Source organism: Carcharodon carcharias, chromosome 2 (assembly GCF_017639515.1).
Source record: "Carcharodon carcharias isolate sCarCar2 chromosome 2, sCarCar2.pri, whole genome shotgun sequence".
Lineage (NCBI taxonomy): Eukaryota > Metazoa > Chordata > Chondrichthyes > Lamniformes > Lamnidae > Carcharodon > Carcharodon carcharias.
This window is the reverse complement of record NC_054468.1, coordinates 92,504,167-92,525,434: the sequence shown is the minus strand read 5'-3', so window position 1 is coordinate 92,525,434 and position 21,268 is coordinate 92,504,167. Positions and strand designations below refer to the sequence as shown.

At 44.6% G+C, this 21,268-nt stretch overlaps 1 protein-coding gene across 1 annotated transcript in view; it reads right to left on the bottom strand.

Annotated features, from left to right (window-relative positions):
* Positions 1–659: 659 nt before the first annotated feature.
* The window catches only part of LOC121287839 (lactosylceramide 4-alpha-galactosyltransferase-like), a 35,378-nt gene continuing 14,769 nt past the window's right edge, over positions 660–21,268 (bottom strand). Inside the window, exons 2-4 of the mRNA XM_041205808.1 lie at positions 18,923–19,347; positions 11,125–11,705; positions 660–795 (exon numbers count right to left, since the gene is read on the bottom strand). Of these exons, the coding sequence (XP_041061742.1) occupies positions 660–795; positions 11,125–11,705; positions 18,923–19,347 (1,142 nt within the window). The remainder of the gene's footprint in view (positions 796–11,124; positions 11,706–18,922; positions 19,348–21,268) is intronic.

Sequence of the window (21,268 nt, the reverse complement as noted above, 5' to 3'; positions counted from 1 at the left end):
ACTGTTAGGGTCAATCTGAAGATGGACACAGTTGGGTTAAAACTTAGAATGGAGTCAGCTCCATACCTGTACCATCTACTGTAAATATGTACATATTTATAGGTTGTTCATAAAGATTTGCTATAAACATACTCCAGACTGGAAGCCTACTTCATGGTGTCTGAAGCAGGATTCTTCCATCCTGTACAACCTCTAAATTTAGTAAATTTCAGAAGATTTATATTAAAGTCTCTCCAATTTCCAGTATCTCAGGTGGAAACTATGTGGATCTGGACATTTGTCGGGCTTCAACCATTATTTTATCTATCACAATATATTTGTTTATATCAATTCCTGCAAGTTTCTGACTGTCATCAGTCTGTGGACTTCCCTGTACATCTACTGCCTTATCATTGCCCAGTGGAGCAATAAAACTTTAAAATAATTCAGGGTGACTGGGAGGATTCAGGAATGGATGAATTCAAAACAGGGCTGGTGCAAGAGTGTTTGGGGCCCTAGGCGAATCGTCAGTTTGGTGACCCTTCCCACTGCCACCACCCTTCCCCACCCCCGCAACACCTCCACACAATTAAACTTTAGAAAATGAATACAGTAAAATGTTCCCACCCCCACACAACCGCTAAAAATTCTCATGGGTAGTTGTTATCACTGGTCTGCCTTTACTCTGGTTTCAGCCTCCCACTGTTCTGCAGCGTCATCTTCCCTTCGTTCTTCTCACTAGGCATGCGCACTCCGCTCCCGTACCTATCAAGAGACCGCAACACCCGCATCACCACAAGATCACCCAGGAGCTCTCTGATTGGTTGAAAATGCAGAACACTTAAGTAACCGGCATTTTTGATTAACCGATGGCATCACCCATACCCCACTCATGGTTGATAATAGAAATTAACTGTATTGAGCAACAAATAAAAATTCCACACACCCATCAGTCCCACTCTCATACAATTGCTCCCTGGATTTGGCCTAACTTGAGGAAGTTCACTCTACACTCTTATCACCATTCCTTATCCAAGATTGTCAGGAAACTTCCTTCCCCTCTGCCTTTCCATTTCAGAGCACTGAGTGAAGGCGGCTGCTTGGGGTGAAGGGCGGGGTGGCCGTGAGCAGCTGAGCCTGACTCAGTATCAAAACGGAGTGCAATGCAAAAAAGCATGGGCGCAAGTGGTGGCAGAGAGAATGTTGTGGGAATTGCAGGAAAGTGGGGGAAGCTCAAGCGATTGGGGGACAATTGAGCACGTGCCGGAGCGGGCAAGGCAAAGGAAAGCAATTGGAATGTCAGCAAGTATGTAGAGGTGAACAGGAGGCTGTGATTTACGAGCATGCACGTTGGGGGGGGGGGGGGGGGTATGGGTGGGGCCAGGAAAGAGCTTCAGAAAATTTCACAGCGACTGAACTGAAACTACATAGGAGCTTTAAAATGATATGAGACTAGGAAATGTTGGTATTCAGAGGGGCCTAGGTGTCCTTGTACACAAATCACGGAAAGTTAATGTACAGGTACAGGAAACAATTGGGAAAGCAAATGGTACATTAGCTTTCATGGCAAAGGGATTGGAGTGAGGAAGTCTTACTGCAATTATATAGGGCTTTGCTGAGGCCACACCTGGAGTACTGTGTACAGCTTTATTGTCCTTACCAAAGGGAGATTGTATTTACCCTGGAGGGAGTGAAAACAAAAGCTTACTAGTCTGAAACCTGGGAACTCCTAAGGATTAGTCTACCTAAGCCTATGTTCTCTAGAATTTATAGAATGGGAGATGATCTCTATGAAGCATTTATTTTAAAAGGTTTAACAGTAGATACTGGTAAGTCCAGAACGAGAGGTGACAAAATAAGGGGTCAGCATTTATGACTGAAGTGAGGAAGAATGTCTTCACTCAGAGCGTTGTGAATCTTTGGAATTCTGTATCCAGAAAGCGGTGGCTGCTCACTTGCTAAGTATATTTAGGACAAAGATACTTAGGGCATACGGGGAAATGGGGATAGTGCAGGAAAGTGGGGTGGTTGTAGTAGTTCAGTAATGATCTTACTGAATGGCAGAGCAGGCTCGAAGGGCCAATTAGCCTATTCCAGCTCCCATTTTTTAAGTGCTTATGAGGAGCAGAATAATCTTTGAGCATGTTCTTGTCCTCAATTATAGACAGTTGTTAATATATCCACCTCCTTCTTTACCATCCTCTTTTTCTTGGCATAATTTAAAAAGATTTCTGTGAACCTAAATCAGTCTTACATAGTTTGATTTTTTTGTTAAAGAATTCACAACCGGAACAAGACATATTTCAAATTTTGTCAGAGTGATGGAAAGTAATAGTGAACACGAGAGCTCAATAAAATATTTAAAGCTTTTAGTACGTACGCCTTCAATAAGCAGCTGGATGTATATAAACCTGGTTGGGAATAGGATTGAAGTTTGCAGGGCAAACAAGGACAAATATGGTCAAACATCAGGGAACTAGAATCATGGAATGGGTCACAGCACGGGAGGCCATTCAGCCCATCATGCCCATGCCAGTTCTCTGCAGAACAACTCAGCTAGTCGCACTTCCCTACCCTTTTCCTGTAGCCATGCAATTTTTTTTCCATTCAGATGATTATCCAATACCCTTTGTAAAGCCATACTCTGGGGTAGTGCATTCCAGATCCTAACTGTACTCTGTACAAACAGAGTTTTGCCTCAGGTTGCTACTGGTTTCTTTACTGTCCACTTTTGTTATGATCCTTGGCCAGACCCTGGGATGTGGGGAAATATCCGGTTAGAGACTAATAAGGTTTTGTTTAAAGTAGATGAAGGTTGAGATTCAAGACACCTGCTTTGGGAATAAAGCCACAAGATTCCATGGGTTTTGAACAAATCAAACAAACTTTGCTACATAAGTTCAGAAAGATAAAACTATTCATAATATGTATCTTATACTCTAACATTCAGGATAAGTATGAGGTTCATGTGAATTAACAGATGAACTGTGGTTGAACACAACACACTGCAGAGTAAATGACAGCTGCAACCTAGACAGAGTCCATGGGTTTTTCAAGAACCCACCCAGATGTCAATAAACACCAAGCCAAACGATCTCATTGAAACTCTGTCTCACCAGGGATTCCCAGTTTCACCTTCAAAGACCTCTCCTTGGAATTCTCTCAAAAGGTCACTCCCACTTGGACGACTTTAACAATGACCCACCACACAGGATTTCACTCCCACCTTCTGAGATTCCTTCCCCCTTGATTCCCGAGTACACTCAAACACCAGCTCACAAGCACACTTTCAGATCTATAGTCATGCTAAGCAGAACACAACTGCTCCAAAGGGCTCTTTTTACTCAGGGCTGAATCATCCAGATTTGCACTAAGTGCGGAAGCGGGCAGGTAAAAGAAAGTTTTACCCGTTCTGCGCAATCGTGCCCTCCCCACCTAATTAATTATGCATGCAGTTCATGACACGTCTCATGGTGGGGCGGGCAGGAAGTTGCGCACCCCTTCATCATGTCCAGGTACCATATTTAAAAGGCACCTGGACAGCCAGTGAAACAGTGGCCAGAACTTCATAGCACTCAAATGGCCTTAAGGAAACACCATGTACTGGCCTCACGCTTTTTTAATTCATTCATGGGATGTGGGTGTCACTGGCTAGACCAGTGATTATTGCCCATCCCTAATTGCCCTTGAGAAGATGATAGTGAGCTGCCTTCTTGAACCACTGCAGTCCCTGTGGTGTAGGTACATCCAGAGTGCTGTTAGGGAGTTCCTAGATTGTGACCCAGTGACAGTGAAGGAACGGCGATATATTTCCAAGTCAGGATGGTGAGTGTCACTTGTTCATGTTGTTCTTTTCAGAGTACTTACCCTTGTCTTGCTGTTATCACTTTCTGCTTTCTTACCTTAATCAGCACCTCCTTTAGCCAGTACCACTACCATTAATAGCCACTTTGTTCTTTTGTTCATAACATTTTTGTCAGTGTCTCCTTTGTCCCCATCAATTGCTGGCCTTCTATCCAGCTTCATCTGCTCCATCCCCTTTGAACAGTATAAATTTCATCACATTTTTACTTCTCTTTAGCTCTGAAGAAGTCATATGGACTTGAAATGTTAACCCTCTTTTTCTCTCCACAGTTGCTGTTAGACCTGCTGATTTTTTCCAGCATTTCCTGTTTTTGTTTTAGATTTCCAGCATCCGCAGTATTTTGCTTTAATCAGGATGGTGAGTGGATTGGAGGGGAAGTTCCAGGTGGTGATGTTCCCATGTATCTGTTGCCCTTGTCCTTCTAGGTGGTAGTGGTCATGGGTTTGGAAGGCGCAGCCTAAGGGGACTTGGTGAGTAGCTGCGGTGCATCTTGTAGATGGTACACACTGCTGCTACTGTGTGTCGGTGGTGGAGGGAGTGAATGTTTGTGGAAGGGGTGTCAATCAAGTGGGCTGCTATGTCCTGGATGGTGTCAAGCTTCTCGAGTGTAGTTGGAGCTGCTCTCATCCAGGCAAGTGGAGAGAATTCCATCACACTCCTGACTTGTGCCTTGTAGATGGTGGACAAGCTTTTGGGAGTCAGGAGATGAGTTACTCACCACAGAATTCCCAGGCTCTGACCTGCTCTTGTAGCCACAGTATTTATATGGCTAGTCCAGCTTCAGTGATGCCTCCCTGGAGACCCCTCCAGGCTGTAGAGGACAGGAGGGACGTCCTCTTTCCAAGGGATGGGAACAGGAAGCCCACCTGACTGACTGCACCCACCTGAGAGGAGATTGCCAGGTGGTCAGTGCCAGCAGGATGCAGAGGAGGAACATCCTGATGTGGCGTAAGTGGATGAATGATTTAATCTGCGTCGGTAAGGTAAGTGAACCTTCTACTCTCTAAACTCATCTCACCGTTTTTTCTGAATCTGGCATGGGATGTGGGCATCAATGACAAGGCCAGCACCTGTGTTGCTCATCCTTAAAAGCCCTTGAGAAGGTGCTGGGGTGGTGTCTCATTACCCCACTGCAGCATGTGGGGAGCCAACTGCGGATTGCTGACCCAGCTGCACTGAAGGCACAGCCATATGGGAGTAAGTTGGGGAGGTGGGATGGCAGGGAGGTTGGACTAGAGGGAAACTTGCAAATGCTACTGATGCCATGCCTCTGCTGCCTTTGCCCTTCTAGTTGCTGGAGCTCACATGTCTGGAGGGGCCTGCTGAAGTAGCCTTGGGAACTAGCAGCAGTGCATCATTCACATAGCACACACAGCTGCCACTATGGGTCAGTGGCAGAGGGACTGAATGTTGAGGGTGCTGGATGGGGTGTCAGTCAAGCAGCTTGCTTCATCCTGGATGCTGTCCAGCTTCCTGAGTGCTATTGGAACTACACTTATCTAGGCAAGTGGACAATATTCCCTCAAACTCCTCACTTGGTGCCTTGCACATGGCGGACAGGCTTTGGGGAGTCAGGAGGTCATGTATTTGCCACAGAATTAGCAACATGCAACCTGCTCGCATCAGAAGTAACCCATCTATCTTTATGGAGGGATGACAGTGCACAACAGGCGAGAGATTGAGAAGACGGGAAAGGGCATGCCTGACATCCGACCCCTCACACAATTTGAACAGCAAGCTGCTGAGCTGGCAGGGGTGATTGTGATCGTGCCTGTGCCGAGGGCTAGGTCGGCCTCCCCAAGCATCCAGTGAGGAGGCATGCTCAGTCTCTGCAAATCGGAACCTGAGGGTGATGCTGTGTGCAGTGTAGGAGCCAGCCTAGACTGTCATTCAGTCTCTATTCTCTCCATTCCAGGTGCCAGTAGGAACAGAGGGAGGCCAGCCCCTGGTTCAGAAGTAAGCTTCAGCCCCCAGGACAGCTCCGATGACAACAGGCACTTCTTCACATCTGTAGGACCATCACAGCTTTCACCTGCACCCTCCACCAGCCCAGAGACATACACCTTGGAGCATGATATATTTAGGTTAGACTCAAATACTCGTGTCTGTGAGGTGACCACCAGGATGTGTCCACAGCAGGTGAGGCAGTGAGAGCCAAGGTCTTGGGCACCAGGAGCTCTGCTGGAGAAGAGGCCCCTGCTCAGTCTGAGTCAGATGATGAGCCTTTGGGAGAGGTCATGGAAAAGATGCTGGAGTATCAAAGAGACGCAGGGGGGGCATCAGGCAGAGGTGTCAGGTACCCTCAACAGAGTGGCACGAGAGGAGGGGTGCATCATCGTGCTCTCTGATATTGTGGATCTGGCATCTGAGTGCATGGATGTCTCCATGGGGAGGATGGTGGATGCCATGGAGACCCTGGTCCAGCAGAATATGGAGCTTCTGCTGGATATGCACTCTGACCTGCACTCCATCGCTCTAGCTATGGGCAAGCTTGTGTAGTGGCTAGAAGAGTGGGGTGGGCCACCTCGACCTTGCTCCAGGTGCCCCTTCTTCAGAGTCAGGGAGGGGCTCTCGGGCACCCGAAGGGAGGAGGAGCGTCAGCAGGAACCCCTGAGGCTTCCATTAGAACACTCCAAGGATATCCATGTGTTCCTACTCCCCTCTGGCTGTGAACCCATCGGCTCCAGCCTCAAACTGCTGAGGGTGCACTTGCCCCAGGGCAAGAGACCCAAAGAACCCCCTTCAGAGGACGCCTGTCAAAATCATCACTGACAAGAGGGCATAGTAGTCAGCAGGCTGCCTCCACCTCCGCTGTGGATGTCAGGAAAGCATCTAGACATAGTGGTAGGGTAAGAAAAATTAGGAAGTATTATATTCACATAGGTGTACAATCATTGTATATAGTTAAAAGCAAAATACTGCGGATGCTGGAAATCTGAAACAAAAACAAAAAGGTGGAAAAACTCAGCAGGTCTGACAGCATCTGCGGAGAGGAATATAGTTAACGTTTTGAGTCCGTATGACTCTTCATCAGAAGTAAACAAATATAGAAATGAGGTGAAATATAAGCTGGCTGAGGGGGGTGGGACAGGTAGAGCTGGATAGAGGGCCTGTGATAGGTGGAGGCAAAAAAGAGATTGCCAAAGATGTCATGGACAAAAGGACAAAGAGGTGTTGACGGTGGTGATAGCTAAAGGATGTGCTAATGGTGACATTAAGGGTAGAAAGCAGGACGAGCAAATGACAGGTGGCCCTGGTGGGGTGGGGGGGGGGGGGGGTGGGGAAAAGGGATCGAAATAGGCTAAAAGGTGGAGATAAAACAATAGATGGAAATTATTTTTAAATTTATAATAGAAATAGGTGGGAAAAGAATATATTAAAAAAATATAAATTATTAGAAAAAAGGGGGATTGGAAAGGGGATGAGGATGGAGGAGAGACCACCCTGCTCTCATGCCCACATGTCCGTCCTTGTCCTGCTGCAATGTTCCAGCTCAACGCAAACTGGAGGAACAGCACCTCATCTTCTGACTAGGCACTTTACAGCCTTCCAGACTGAATATTGAATTCAACAACTTTAAATCTTGAACTCCCTCCTCCATCCTCACCCCCTTTCTGATCCCCTTTTGTCTAATAATTTATATATTTAAAAAAATCTCTTCCAACCTATTTCTTTTATTATTTTAAAATTTATTTCCATCCATTGTTTTATCTCCACTTTTTAGCCTATTTTGATCCCTTCCCCCCACCCCCACTAGGGCTATCTGCCACTTGCTCATCCTTTCTACCCTTAATGTCACCAGTAGCACATTCCTTAGCTAATATCACCACTGTCAACACCCCTTTGTCCATGACATCTTTGGCAATCTCTTTTTTGCCTCCACCTATCACTGGCCCTTTATCCAGCTCTACCTGTCCCACCCCCCCCCCTCAGCCAGTTTATATTTCACCTCATTTCTATTTTTGTTTAGTTCTGAAGAGTCATATGGACTCGAAACGTTAATTGTATATAGTTATCACACCCTTATAAATATTTGAATCATCTCATTTCATGGAGGTCTCTGTGGCTTTTCTTGCTGCTGCTTGTATTACTGGCTGTCCACACTCCTCTTCCTTCCAGTGGGGGACCAAAGGTCCACCTGAATCATGCCTGCACAACGAGGCATCACTCTTTGCCAAAGCTCCGGCAAGCCACCGGTGAGGAGCCTCCCACTCTCACTATTCCCCTTCCCTCCACTGCCCTCTAGACCCTTTAGAAAGACCTTTACCTTGTCAGGATAGAGTATCAGGGTTCCCCTTCAGTTGTCCAGTTGAGCTGACCTTCAGCTCCACCCACCTGATGATCCTCCTCCCACCTAGAAGTTTTTCTGTTGGACAACTAGGGCGTAGACATCCTGATCTGCATTTTCCTCAGGATGGTGCACATCATCTTCCAGACAATGTCCACCATACCACTTTTACCCTCCTCTTGTAACCCATCTCCTACCCCTCTATCACCACTGACACCCACCTATCCCCCGGGTGTTACCTTCACCCTCCCATCAGTTACCCTTGAACCTCCCCCATCACCATAGAGTCCATTGCCGTTACACTTCAAATGCCCATACCTGTCACAGACCCCATGCTCATCTTGACCCTGCCCACTCCCCAGATCTATGTGAAAATTCTTATCTCTGTGAATGATTCCCCCCTCCTCAGACGAAAACTACTCCCACCATACCAGGACCCTCACCCTCTCACCCTACTACATCCCATTGCTCCTCTCAGTGACAGTACCCTCCTACCACCAGTACCGTCAGTTCGACAACCCCCCCCCCCCCCCCGACTCCCCGCCAAGATTCCAGCACTGACCCCTCCCTCTGAACAACTTCCTCCCCCACACCCCTCCAACATTTCCTGGTTTCCCCCCTCCACCATGTCTTCTAACACCCTACCCCCGAGCTCTGGTCATCTTCTTGGTGCGCATCATACCTGGGACCCTGTGGTTCTCCAGTGTTCCTGGCTGTGGCTTCCTGGGTAAGTGAACTAAACTCTCACCATGTGAACGCCAGGTTTTTCTGGTCATGAATTGGACCAGTGTGAATTCCCACTGGCAGAGTGGAAGAGATGCCTTTGGGGGGGGGGGGGGGGGGGGGGTGGTGTGTGTGTGGGGGGGGTGCTGTTTTAATTAGCATGTTTGACATGCAAATCAATTCCCAATGAGCTTCAGCAGGAAAGGCAACTTGCCATGACACTTGGGGGCTACATGTTCCCACCATCATTTCTCATTGTCGGAGATAATTTATTTTTCATTCTGGCATATTCTCCACCCCTGCCCACCACAAACCCCACCTCTGGCTGGAGGGGAAGAATTCCTCCCATAAAACATCTAAGCTCTGTGTCATCTGCAAGTTTTGAAATCATGCCTGGCACATCCATGTTTAAGTCATTAATATAGATCAAGAAAGCTAGTGGTCCTAGTATCGACCCTGAAGGAACATATTCTTCCTCCAGCCTGAAAAACAATGGTTCAACTCTACTCCCTGCTTCCTGGCACTCATTTGACTTTGTATCGTTGCTGCCACTGTCCCTTTTATTCCATGGGCTTCTACTTTGCTGACAAGTCTGTTATGTGGTAACTTATCAAATGTCTTTTGGAAGTCCATGTACACCACATCAGCCACAATATTCCCCTCACATCGAAAAACTCAATCAAGTTTGTGAAACATTATTTGCCTTTAACAAACCTGTGTTGGCTTTCCTTAATTAATCCACATTTTTGTCCTGGATTATCATTACTAAAAGCTTTCCCATCACTGAGGTTAAACTGAGTGACCTGTAGTTGCTGGGCTTACCCCTCATGCTTTAGTTTGAACAAGGGTGCAACATTTGCAATTCTTCATTGTGGTGTCCATTTGTTCAGTGTCTGATTGTGTGCATCTGTTGACAGCTCACGTATATGATTGGTTAAACCTGGGTGTGGTCGCTTAGAAAGTGAAACTAGACTGAGGTATGCTGCTGTAACCATGAAAGAGCGGGCATTTTAAAGAATTGAATAAAGCCGGTGTATCATCTCTCAATATCTCTGGGGCATAAAACACAAAATCCAGTCTTCTGGCACCACTCCTGTATCTGAGGAAGTTTGGAAGATTATGAGCAGTGCCTTCACAACTTCCACTCTTACTTCCGTCAGTGCCCTTGGATGTATCCCATCTGATCCTGGTGACTTATCAACTTTAAATACATCCATCCTTTATAATATCTCCTCTGTCAGATTTTAGCCCATCCAGCGTCTCCACTGCCACCTATTTAATTTTGACTTTGCCAGCATCTTCTTCCTTGGTAAAGACAGATGCAGAGTACTCATTTAGTACTTTAGCCATGTTCTCTGCCTCCATGTATAAATCCCCTTTTTGGTACCACCCCTCCATTTAATACTCTTTGAATATTTATAACTGAAGTATGCTTGGTTGCCTGGATATGTCAACTGTGGAAAGCAAACTGCAATGCTGTCTAGTCTCATTTGTTTACTTTTAAGGGTGATGAACAAATGCTGTAGAATGCTCTGGAGAACAAGCAGATGTATTGGAGTTCAGGACGGGAGAATAGGGTCTGCATTCATTCTTCCACCTGTACGCTACTATTTTATGTCCTTACCAGTTCTGTGAATTTTGGAAGTTGTTTACATTTGGCCATGTACTGAATTACCTTTTATCATTCCCAGCTTTATGATATTTATTTTGTACCCTTACTATATTAGGGATTAAATTGTATACTTCTGTCCTTGTCCAATTTTTGTATCTTCTCTCCTTAAAAGCTTTGTCTCATGTTGGTGGATAGAATCAGAGAAGCCAGTTCTTCACTCCAGTGCTGCTTCTTCACATTGCAAGTTTAGATAGTGAGTCTCAGCAAAGAATTCAACCAAATGGCACTTCATAGCCAACTCAGAGCCTGCCCTCATTCAACATATACACACAAGCATCTCCCAATAAAGTCATGGACAATGAAGAACAATATGAACATTGGATACTAATGCTCTCCACTTAGTCCTGGTGCCTTTTGGCCAATTGTAACGTTCCAAATTCCATCCAATCTGGAGACTGCTTCACCAGGTAGGGTGTGGGAAATGAATCTGAAACCTTTCAGGCCTGAGTGATTCAGTACCAAACCAGACAGTGGAATTACTGGACTAGTAGGGGAACTGTTGGTGACATTTTTCAAACTGCGAATCAGTGTGAAGTAAATTCTTCAATAAACATTATATGTAAATTGGCAAAACAGAAGCTTAAATTAAATCATTACTTTGTATAAAAAGTCTTGTATGTTCTCGGACAATATTTATGGAAGAAATATTCTAATAGTACTCCACTCCCATTATTCATATTACCCTGCTTCCCAGAGCTCAGAAAATTCCAGATATGTGCCCCGTATGTATTTGAGAAAGTGGCCCTGATATTCTCCAGTGTCCAATGTTCAAAGTATTTTTCCCACTCATCGTATGGAATTGGATAGAAAAACTTTGGAGGCAGGTAAGAAATGCCATTGCACTCTACATCAATAAATTCGTCAAGGTTGTCTGTTTTACACCAGCGTCTCAATACACGGCTCATTAGCAAAGGGCCTTGGTGACCCCAGATTTCACCTTGATAATTGTTGACGTAATCTATCATGCAGTCCTGTGTGAAACTGTGGTGTTGGCTAAATCCCAGAGCTGCACCATTGGCTAGATTTTCCTGTTGGGCACAGATGAAATTTGTGAAAGTCAATGGCTTCAGGGATATGATGTCTGTGTCCAGGTATATGCCACCATATTTCCACAAGAGGGCTAGCCTGCAGGCATCTGAGAGCACGTGAATCCAGTATTGTTCCAAATCTGGGTCTACCTGCATTACACAGAGTTAAAGGTGATCATTGAGATGTGTTCCCTCTTCCATTGCCCAGTACTACTCAACATTTTCTCCTTTAACCCTCTCAGTCTTTAAAACAAACAATCAGAAGCCTGAAGCTTTCTTCCAAGAAAATAATTTACAAAATAACAACACTGCTGAATCACTCGCTACTTCTCTCCGTGGCTGTTTCTAAACTAATATTGAAATATAATTGTTCACTTGTTCTCAAGATCCTTCCACTGATAGGCTGGAAGTATAAGCTTGTTTAGGCCACCTTTCACTTGCCAGATGAAATGATAAGGAAGACAGGGAGGTGACTTGCCTCAAGTCTTTTACAAATCTCACCCTTTCACCAGCCAATACAAAATTGGGGAGGTGGTGGCATAGTGGTATTGTCAGTGGACTCGTATTCCAGAGACCCAGCATAATGCTCTGGGAACCTGGGTTCGAATCAAACCATGGCAGATGGTGAAATTTGAAGTCAATAAAAATCTGGATTTAAAAGTTTAATGATGACACTGAAACCATTCCTGATTGTCATAAAAACTCATCTGGTTCACTAATACCCTTTAGGGAAATAAATCTGTCATCCTTACCTGGTCTGGCCTACATGTGACTCTGGACCCACACAATATGGTTGACTGTTAGGTATGGTCAATAAATGCTGGCCTAGCCAGTGACATCCACATCCCATGAACAAATAAAGATTTGTGAAGGCAGTCTGGGTGAACTGACTCTGCATGTTTCCCTCTCATTCTACAGAAAAGGCCTCAGTCTCTGCTGAATGCCTCCTACAAGCTTTCCCATGATCTGTGGAGTTTCCCATTGGAGATCATGGTCTCCTGTGTCCTTGCCTCAGGAACATGATCTCACAAAAGAAGCAAGACAAATCCAATCTGGCCAATTACTGCCCCATCAGTCTACTCTCAAGCATCAGAAAATTGATGGAATCGATGTTGACAGTACTGTCAAGTGACACTTACTCAGCAATAATCTTCTCCAGACAAATGTTGCCTCCAAACTCTTTGCTTTGCACCACTGGCTTGTTGCCCTGCGCTTTAAGATTGATGCACAGCCATGGGAATGTTGCTTGTGCACAACCTATACATTATGCGGCACATTTCCAATTGCAGGGCAGGTGGACACTCATGCAGCTTAGAGGGAGCATTGCTCCAGATCTTGTTACAGCCAATTGGTCCAAACATGGACAAAAGAGCTGAATACCAGACATAGGTGAGAGTGACTGCCCTTGACATCAAGGCAGCCTTTGAGGAACCCTAGCAAAATTGAGGTCAATGGGAATCAGAGGGAAAACTCTCCACTGATTGGAGTCATTCCTAACACAAAGGAAGATGGTTTTGGTTGTTATAGGCCAATGACCTCAGCCCCAGAACATTGCTGGAGGAGCTCCTCAGGGCAGTGCACAAGGTCCAACCACTTTCAGCTGCTTTGTCAAAGACTATCCCTCCACTATAAAGTCAGGATTGGGGATATTTGCTGATGATCATACAATGTTCAGTACTCAGATTCTGAAGTAATTTGTGTCAGCATTTAGCTTCATTATCTGAGGAGTTATGAATAGTATTGAACACTGTGCAATCATCAGCAAACATCCTAAACGAACACCCTCACTTCTGGCCCTATGATGAAGGGAAGAACAGAAGGACACAGAAATAGGAGCAGGAGTAGACCACATGGCCCATTGAGCCTGCTCCACCATTCAATATGATCATGGCTGATCTTGGGCTTTAACTCCATTTTCCCACCTGCTCCCCATATTGCTGAATTCCCTGAGGGACCAAAAATGTATTTAATGATGGAGCATCCACAACCATCTGGAGTAGAGGATTCCAAAGATTCACAACCCTTTGAGTAAAGTAACTTCTCCTCATCGCAGTTCTAAATGATCGGTCCCTTATCCTCCATGTGACCCATGTTTTAGATTCCCTGACCAGTGGAAATAATCAAAAAAGAATTTTGTAGATTTCAATGAGATCACCTCTCATTCTTCTAAATCCCAGAGAATATAAGCCCAATTTACTCAGCCTCTCATCATACGATGACCCCCAGGGGCCATCCCAGGGACCAACTTAGTGAACCTTTGCTGCACCACCTACAATGAAAGCATATTCTTTCTTAAATAGAGACCAAAACCGCACACAATATTCCAGTTATGGTCTCACCAAAACCCTTTACAACTGTAGCAAAAGCTTCTTTATTTGTGTACTCCAATACCCCTGCAATAAAGGCCAACATGCCATTTGCTTTCCTAATTGTTTGCTGCATCTGCATGCTAACCTTCGGTGTTTCTTGTACAAGCACACCCAAGTCTCCTTGAACATCAACACTTAGGAGTTTCTCACCTTTTAAAAAATATTCCGCTTTTTTATTCTTCTGACCAAAGTGAATAACTTCACGCTTCCCTATATTATGCTTCATCTGTCATCTCGTTACACACTCACTTAACATGTCTATATCTCTTTGCATCCCCTCTATGTCCTCCCCACAGCTTACCTTTAATCTGGCTTGATCATTGATGAAGGAGCTGAAGATAGTTGGTGCTAGGACACTGTCCTAATGAACTCCTGCAATGATCCTGAGGTTGAGATATCTGGCCTCCAAAAACCACAACCACCGTCTTTGTGCTAGCTATGTCTCCAATTAGTGGAAACCTTTTCACCTGAATCCCATTGACTTTAATTTTATTGGGGTTCCTTGATGCATACTCAGTCAAATGCTGCCTTGCTGTCAAGAGCAGTCAATCTCACCTCACCTCTGCAGTTCAGCTCTCTTGTCCATGTTTGGACAAAGGCTGTAATGAGGTCTGGAGTCGAGTGGCCCTGGTGGAACCCAAACTAAGTATCACTGAGCAGGTTATTGCTGATGAATTGCTGCTTGATAGCACTGGCTCTTTCATCATTTGATTAGATTAGACTGATGGGTACTGATTAGATTTGTCCTGCTTTTTGTGGACAAGACATACCTGAGCAATTTTCCACATTGTTAGCTAGGTGCCCATAATCTTTCAGGTGAAACCAATTAAACCAAATCAACAAAATGAGGTCAAATCAAGCACAGCCCCTAATTCAGGTCAGTTGTAAAACTAAAGGCAAAATTTAAAGGAAACTTACAACTTCAAACCAAAATGTGATTAAAGGGGTTGATAAAGCACCCCAGTCCCCGCGGTGTCCACCGAGCATGGAAAGCCTCGAGAGTGCCGGCAGACACCGCGTGCTCCCTCTCCAGGGACACCCGGCCGCAAACATAGCCGCGGAAGAGGGACAAACAATCGGGCGGGACTCCCCCGTCGATCGCCCGCTGCCTGGACCTGTTAATGGCCAACTTGGCCAGGCCCAGGAGCAGGTTCACGAGGAGGTCCTCCTCCTTCCCGACCCCCTTCCGCACCGGGTGCCCATAGATCAGGAGTGTGGGGCTGAAGTGCAAACAAAACATTAATAACAGGTTTTTCAGGTAACTAAAAAGGGAGTGCAGCCTACCACACCCTATATAAGCATGGTCCATGGACTCCACAAGACTGCAAAAAGGGCAGGTGTCCTGGGAGTCCGTGAACCTATGCATCCTATGGTTATAAGGGACTGCTGCATGCAACACCCTCCAACCCAGGTCCCTAATAGAAAGGGGGAGGACACCTCCGTAGAGGGCCTCCCATCGGGGGCCTCTGCCGCTGGACGGCAACAAGGCACGCCAGGGCGTGTCCGGGCGGCGGACAAGGGCGAGAAAATGGAAGGTGTGCCCATGTTGTAGCTGTACTGGATTAACTTGGCTAAGGATGCAGCTAGTTCTGGAGCATAAGTTTTCAGTATTATAGCCATTGCTTGACATCACATGGAGTGAATCAAATTGCCTGAAGATTGGCATCTGTAATGGTGGAAATCTCAGAAGGAGGCCTACACCTATGCACTGCAGTAGTTCAAGATGCTGGCTCACGATGATCTTCTCAAAGGCAATTAGGTAAGGACAGTAAATGCCTTGTTCCGTGAATGGCTAAAACATGTTTTCTCTTCATGTGAAGAACTTATAGATCATCCTAGTGAAAAGAGACTATTATTATTATTATCCTATGTTAACAGCTCTGTTAACAGCCCAGCTGATGTTTCAATGTTGGGATTTCTATTTGTTCATATTCTATTACTTTTGGTGTACATTGTTGATGTAGCAATTTGTACTTTGGAAAATTGACAGTTCAGTTTTAAGACTGAATTACTCTATTTGTTTTATTCTAATATCTAGCTAGTTTATCTCCCTTTAATTATAAAGATCAAGTTTCGAATTTTAGCATTATATTGAATTAATTTAACAATCATAGTGCTGTTTAGGTGCATTACTCATTAATGTTGATTCATTTCAAAACAACATAAACATCTACAGTTTACGTACAGGGCTTTGTGAGGGAGCAGGGCAGTGGGGTTAGTTTTTGTTTGCTTTAGCAGTGAACTGGCACAGGTATGATGGGCTGAGTGGGCTCCTGTTCTCTAATCTTCTATGGTTCTATGATTCTATGCCTGAGTACTTCCCCAGAACTGCTCCCAGTCCACCACTGTAACTTCACCAGACTTACAGCAGAAAACCTGTTTAAGCCTTGGCTTCCAGCTCTCCCTTCACAAAATGGCACACACTTATAACAAATAACACATGGTATAACACTGCTGCCTGTATAAAACTGTATCCAATTTGCCATGAATAGCAAAAATAGCATTGATGCATTTAAGAAGTTAGGTAAGTACATGTGGGAAAAATGACTAGAGGATATTTTGATTGGGTGAGATGAACTAAATAACATGTTAGGAGGGTCATATGGAACATAAACACCAGCATAGACCAAGTGGGCTGACTGGTTGGTTCCTATGTTGTAAGTTCTGATGCTGTTCAATGTAATTCTGTGGGTAATGTCATGGGGCATCAAATTCTTTATGTAATACGTGGTATAATACTGCTGTCTTCATAAAACAATGCATCCATCTTATCATGAACAATCCCACAGAGATCCATTTGTATTTTGAATATTTTTGAGGCATATTCACTAAAGAGCAGAGTACTAACTGGAGATTCATTTGTTGTGCGATACCTGATATATGAAAGGAGTTTGAAGTCAATTTATGGAGATCGAAGAATAACAAATGCCTTGAATCAAATGGCATAATTTTAGGGATCTGAAAGAGATTAGGGAGCACATTTTCAGGCTATGTCCTGATAAATTGCTTGTGGTCCTGGAGAAATTATCGATTGCTGATGAGGTTTCTTTGTTTTGGTACAAGCAAACAGAGTATCTATATTTAAAGAGTGCAACAGATCAGACTATTTTAAAAGCAGTGGGTCATCCATTGGGGTCTAATAACTAATCAGATTCCCCAAGGTTTATTTTATTCATTAATGTTCTAGACTAGAGGACAGCTCAGATAGGGCGTTAATGTATTTTTAAAAAACAAAGTACTGACCTGAAGTAAAAGCAGAAAACAGTACTCCACATCTGTGGAGAGAGAAACAGAGTTAATGGGGCTGGGTTTAATGGGGGTGGGTAATGCAGGGCAGGATCCCCGCACCCTGGTGTAAAAGTCAAGGGAGCTCTGCCTCTGTTTAGCCGGCTTGACATGTGGACACTTAACGGCCATCAGAATGTTAATTGGCTTGAGGCAGACCTTCCACCCCCATCTGTGGAGGAAGTCCGTCCTCAGTAGCTAGCGACCAATTCAATGCCCAGCAGCTCTTTTGTCCCAGCAGTGCCAAGGAAGCCTTGCCCTCTCCTGTGACTGCAGTCAGTCCTGAAGAAGGCATGCTGCGATGGAGCCCAGATTTTAAGGGGAGTTGGGGGGTGCTGGGCTGGACCTCACGGGCAGGGAGTGCAGGAGAAGTGCGGGGATTGGAGACCCTGGGTGGGGGTGGAGGGCCTCTGATGGGCACAGGGTAGGGTAAGGTAGGCAACCACTCTTGACAGACTGCCAGCTTAATAACCATTAATTGGCCACTTAGGGTGGGCAGGCCTCCCAATGCCACCCCTGCTACTGGTGTAGTGGTAACATCGCTGGACTAGTAATCCAGAGGCTAATGCCCTGGGGTCACTGGTTCAAATTCCACCATGGCAGCTGGTGGAATATAAATTCAATTAATTACTAAAAAAAATTAATTAAAAAAATCTGGAATTGAAAGCTAGTCTCAGTAATGGTGACCCTGAAACTATCATTGATTGTCATAAAAAGCCATCAGGTTCACTAATGTCCTTTAGGAAAGAAATCTGCTGTCCTTATCTGATTTGGCTTGTATGTGATTCCAGATCCACAGCAATGTATTTGACTCTTAACTGCCCTCTGATATGTCCACTCAATTGTAACAAACTGCTACAGGATGGTCTGCAGCAGTTCAGGACAGTGGCTCATCACCACCTTTTCAAGGGCAACAAATGCTGAACTTGCCAGCAATGACCACATCCCATGAAAGAATAAAAAAAATGACCAAGGCCCTATTTACAAGATTTTTAATAAGGCCGATATTATAGCGGAGGAGCTACATGAATCCCAACATGTATATTGACTGGTGAAGGTAGGTTTGTGCTAGACAGCAGTGGAGAACCCATTAGCAAATTTCTCAACTAGTACATTGAGGAAGGAAGCATGTTGGACTGCTCTATCTTAGAAGTGCCTTTGACGTAATGTGATATACATTGATACACAGTGATCTGTTATCTGTGAACAAAAGGAACATGTCCAAGCCTGGAGCCTTTCTTCAATTACCTGGGAGCTGGAGAGCCTATAATTTCCCTTTGCTTTCCCCGTGACAATACCTTGGCCAATCAGAGTTAACTTGCCAACCATTCAGCACCTTGTTCTACTGTAATATAAATAATTGTGATTGCTTTAAATTTGGCATTCTTGCATTTGTCCCGATGAGTGCATTATGCAAAGCTTAGGCAACATGTTTCTCTTCTCAGAGAAATAAAGTGGGATGCATTTTGGTACAGCCTCTGGAAAGGGACTGGTGAAAGGTCGGGGTGTGGGTGCAGCGGAGCATGTTTCAAACCTGTGAGATGACGGCAGAAAGTCAACACTTGAATCGTCAATAAAGCACATGGTCATTCTTCACCCCTGGATTTCCTTCAACTGTTATAATCAGAAAAAAGCCTCCTTACTTAAATCAAGCTAAACTACAGCTGTGATCAGTTTGATGTGTGAGCTGATAATAGCTCCGTGATTCCTTACCTTTTGATACCAATCAGCCAAAGGGGTGTTTTTGAAGAGTGTTTTGAGGTTCAAGGGTAATAGGATGATGTTTTTCATTGATAAAAGAGTTTGGAAGGTCATGGATTGATTTGGATAATCTGATAAATTCCCACTGAAACCACTCATGAAATAATAAATGGGTTTCTCAGGATTCGCACGAGCTGCTGACTCCACGGAGCAAAGTGCCAGTGCTGAAGGCGCCACCTTATTGGTGGAATCTATAAACATAAGCCTGGGTGTTGTGTCTGGGTTGAGGTAATCAGCATCAGATATAACCATCGTTTGTTGAAAGTGGATGATGACCTTAAGTTGTCTGTACAGGATAACACAAGCAAAGAGAAGCAGGGTGACCAGGTATAATTTCTTTTGATTTTTCATGGCTTCAGATTCTTCCTCAGTAATTGCTGTGAAACAAAAGGAAAAGATCTGCTTTACGAAGAATTTTTTTTAAACCCTATTGGATTAAACTCTTAGAAAGAATTTCTGGACAGAGAAATTTTGGATCATGAACCTTACTCTTTCCAGTCCCTGTGTTATTGTGCCATAGACTTTTTTCCCCATCTGACCCTGAACTGGGCTGGGCCCAATGTCTTCATAGGGAAGATAACGGGTTTTGTAGGGAAGAATTTAAACTAATTTGACAAGGGTAGGGGGACCAGGATGAAGCATGAAACCATGTGCGTAGATGACTGAGAAAGACAGAGAGAATTGGAATAAAGAGTAGTCCAGAAAGAGGAGGAATCGGGAGAAATGAAAGCAGGTTGATGTTAGTTTGGAGTGGTGGCGTATGTGACAGTTCACACTGGGAGTCCGAGTTGCTGTGGCAACATGCTCTTTTACATGCATGTTGTGGTCTAGAGCTATGGATAGTGAAGGTAGAGGCTCCAATATTATTTCTATCTCATGGCTGACTGGGAGTTGTAGAGTAAAGGGCTAACATCAGACGCATACATGATGCTGATGTGATAATGATGTCAGATCACATGACAGAAGTAAGAGGAGAAGGAGGAAGAAGGAGGAAAAGTTTAGAGATCCAACTGCCTAAATACTTGCTGTAAATAAAGAGTAATGGTCTTTAGAAACTACAGACTCGGGTAGTATAACTTGGGAGAATAGAAAATCCCCAAAACCACCCTTTAGGCCCCAACTGCGCAACAAAACATGGTGGCAGTGAGTAAAAGACCCAACATTCCTTAAAAAAAAAGATTTAGGGCTGGAAAGAAGAGATCCTCGAAGGAAGGGCAAAAGCAAAAAAAAAGTTAAGACACCAAGAGATGGAAACATTGCAAGAGCAGCAGATACAAGCTGAGACACAGGCAAAGACAGAGACTGGACAGCAGTAAGCATAGGCCCGAATCAACAAACAGAGGCAGGAACAATTCCAGGGCTCAGTAGAAGCGTGGAACCCACATTACCACTCCTTGAACCATTTCAGAGTGCAGAAGGCTTACAACAGCGCCAGAACTGGGAGAGCTAGAGAAAAAGGTTCACAAGGTGGAGAACTGCTTCAGGTTTACACAAAAAAGATCAAAAAGACCAGATCAGTACGTTAATTTGTGCAGTAGGATCTTGAATATTGCTGAAAAAAGAGACATGTCTCAGCTTTTTTCTTGCACTCATCAGGCCACTTACATGAATATCAATATAAAGGAGAAAACAACAATTATTTACTGTATGCGAAGAGAGTGATGTTTGGTTGGCAAGTGGCATTGCACTGGAGAATGCACCACTGATGGTGATTGACAGTTAACTGCTAATCATTGTTTTAAATTTAAACCAGGCAACTTGACCCTGATTGGTCAAGGCATTGCCCTGAGGCATTAGTTAGTGAATGGCTGTCACTTATTCTGTTTAGCTAAAACAGGCGCAATGCATGTACATGTTCTTTCTGCCTGCAAAGAACAAGGCCCTATGTATTAATATATGTAGTGCCCAACGTGGCAAATGCACCACATTGCAAGCCTGACTGACAATCTTACCTTTCACCAATGAAATGGAGTAGTCAGATGAACTCCCCTTCCTTGATGTACTAGTTGAGAAATCTACCAGGGGATTCTCTACCACGGTCCACCGCAAGCCTATCTTCAGTGGAATGTGAGATTCACCCAATGGCCTCAGTAGATGAGAGCCTTGCCAAAGTAACCAAGAGTCCATTATCTACCAAACTGGATTCAAACAGTGGATTTTGGCAGTTGCTTCTGGACAATGAATCCAGATTGCTGACCACATTTATAACACCATTCAGTTGTTTTTGTTTCAATAGATTGCTCTTTGGAATAGCAACTGCTCCAGAAATTTTCAATGTCTCACATTCGAGTAGGCATG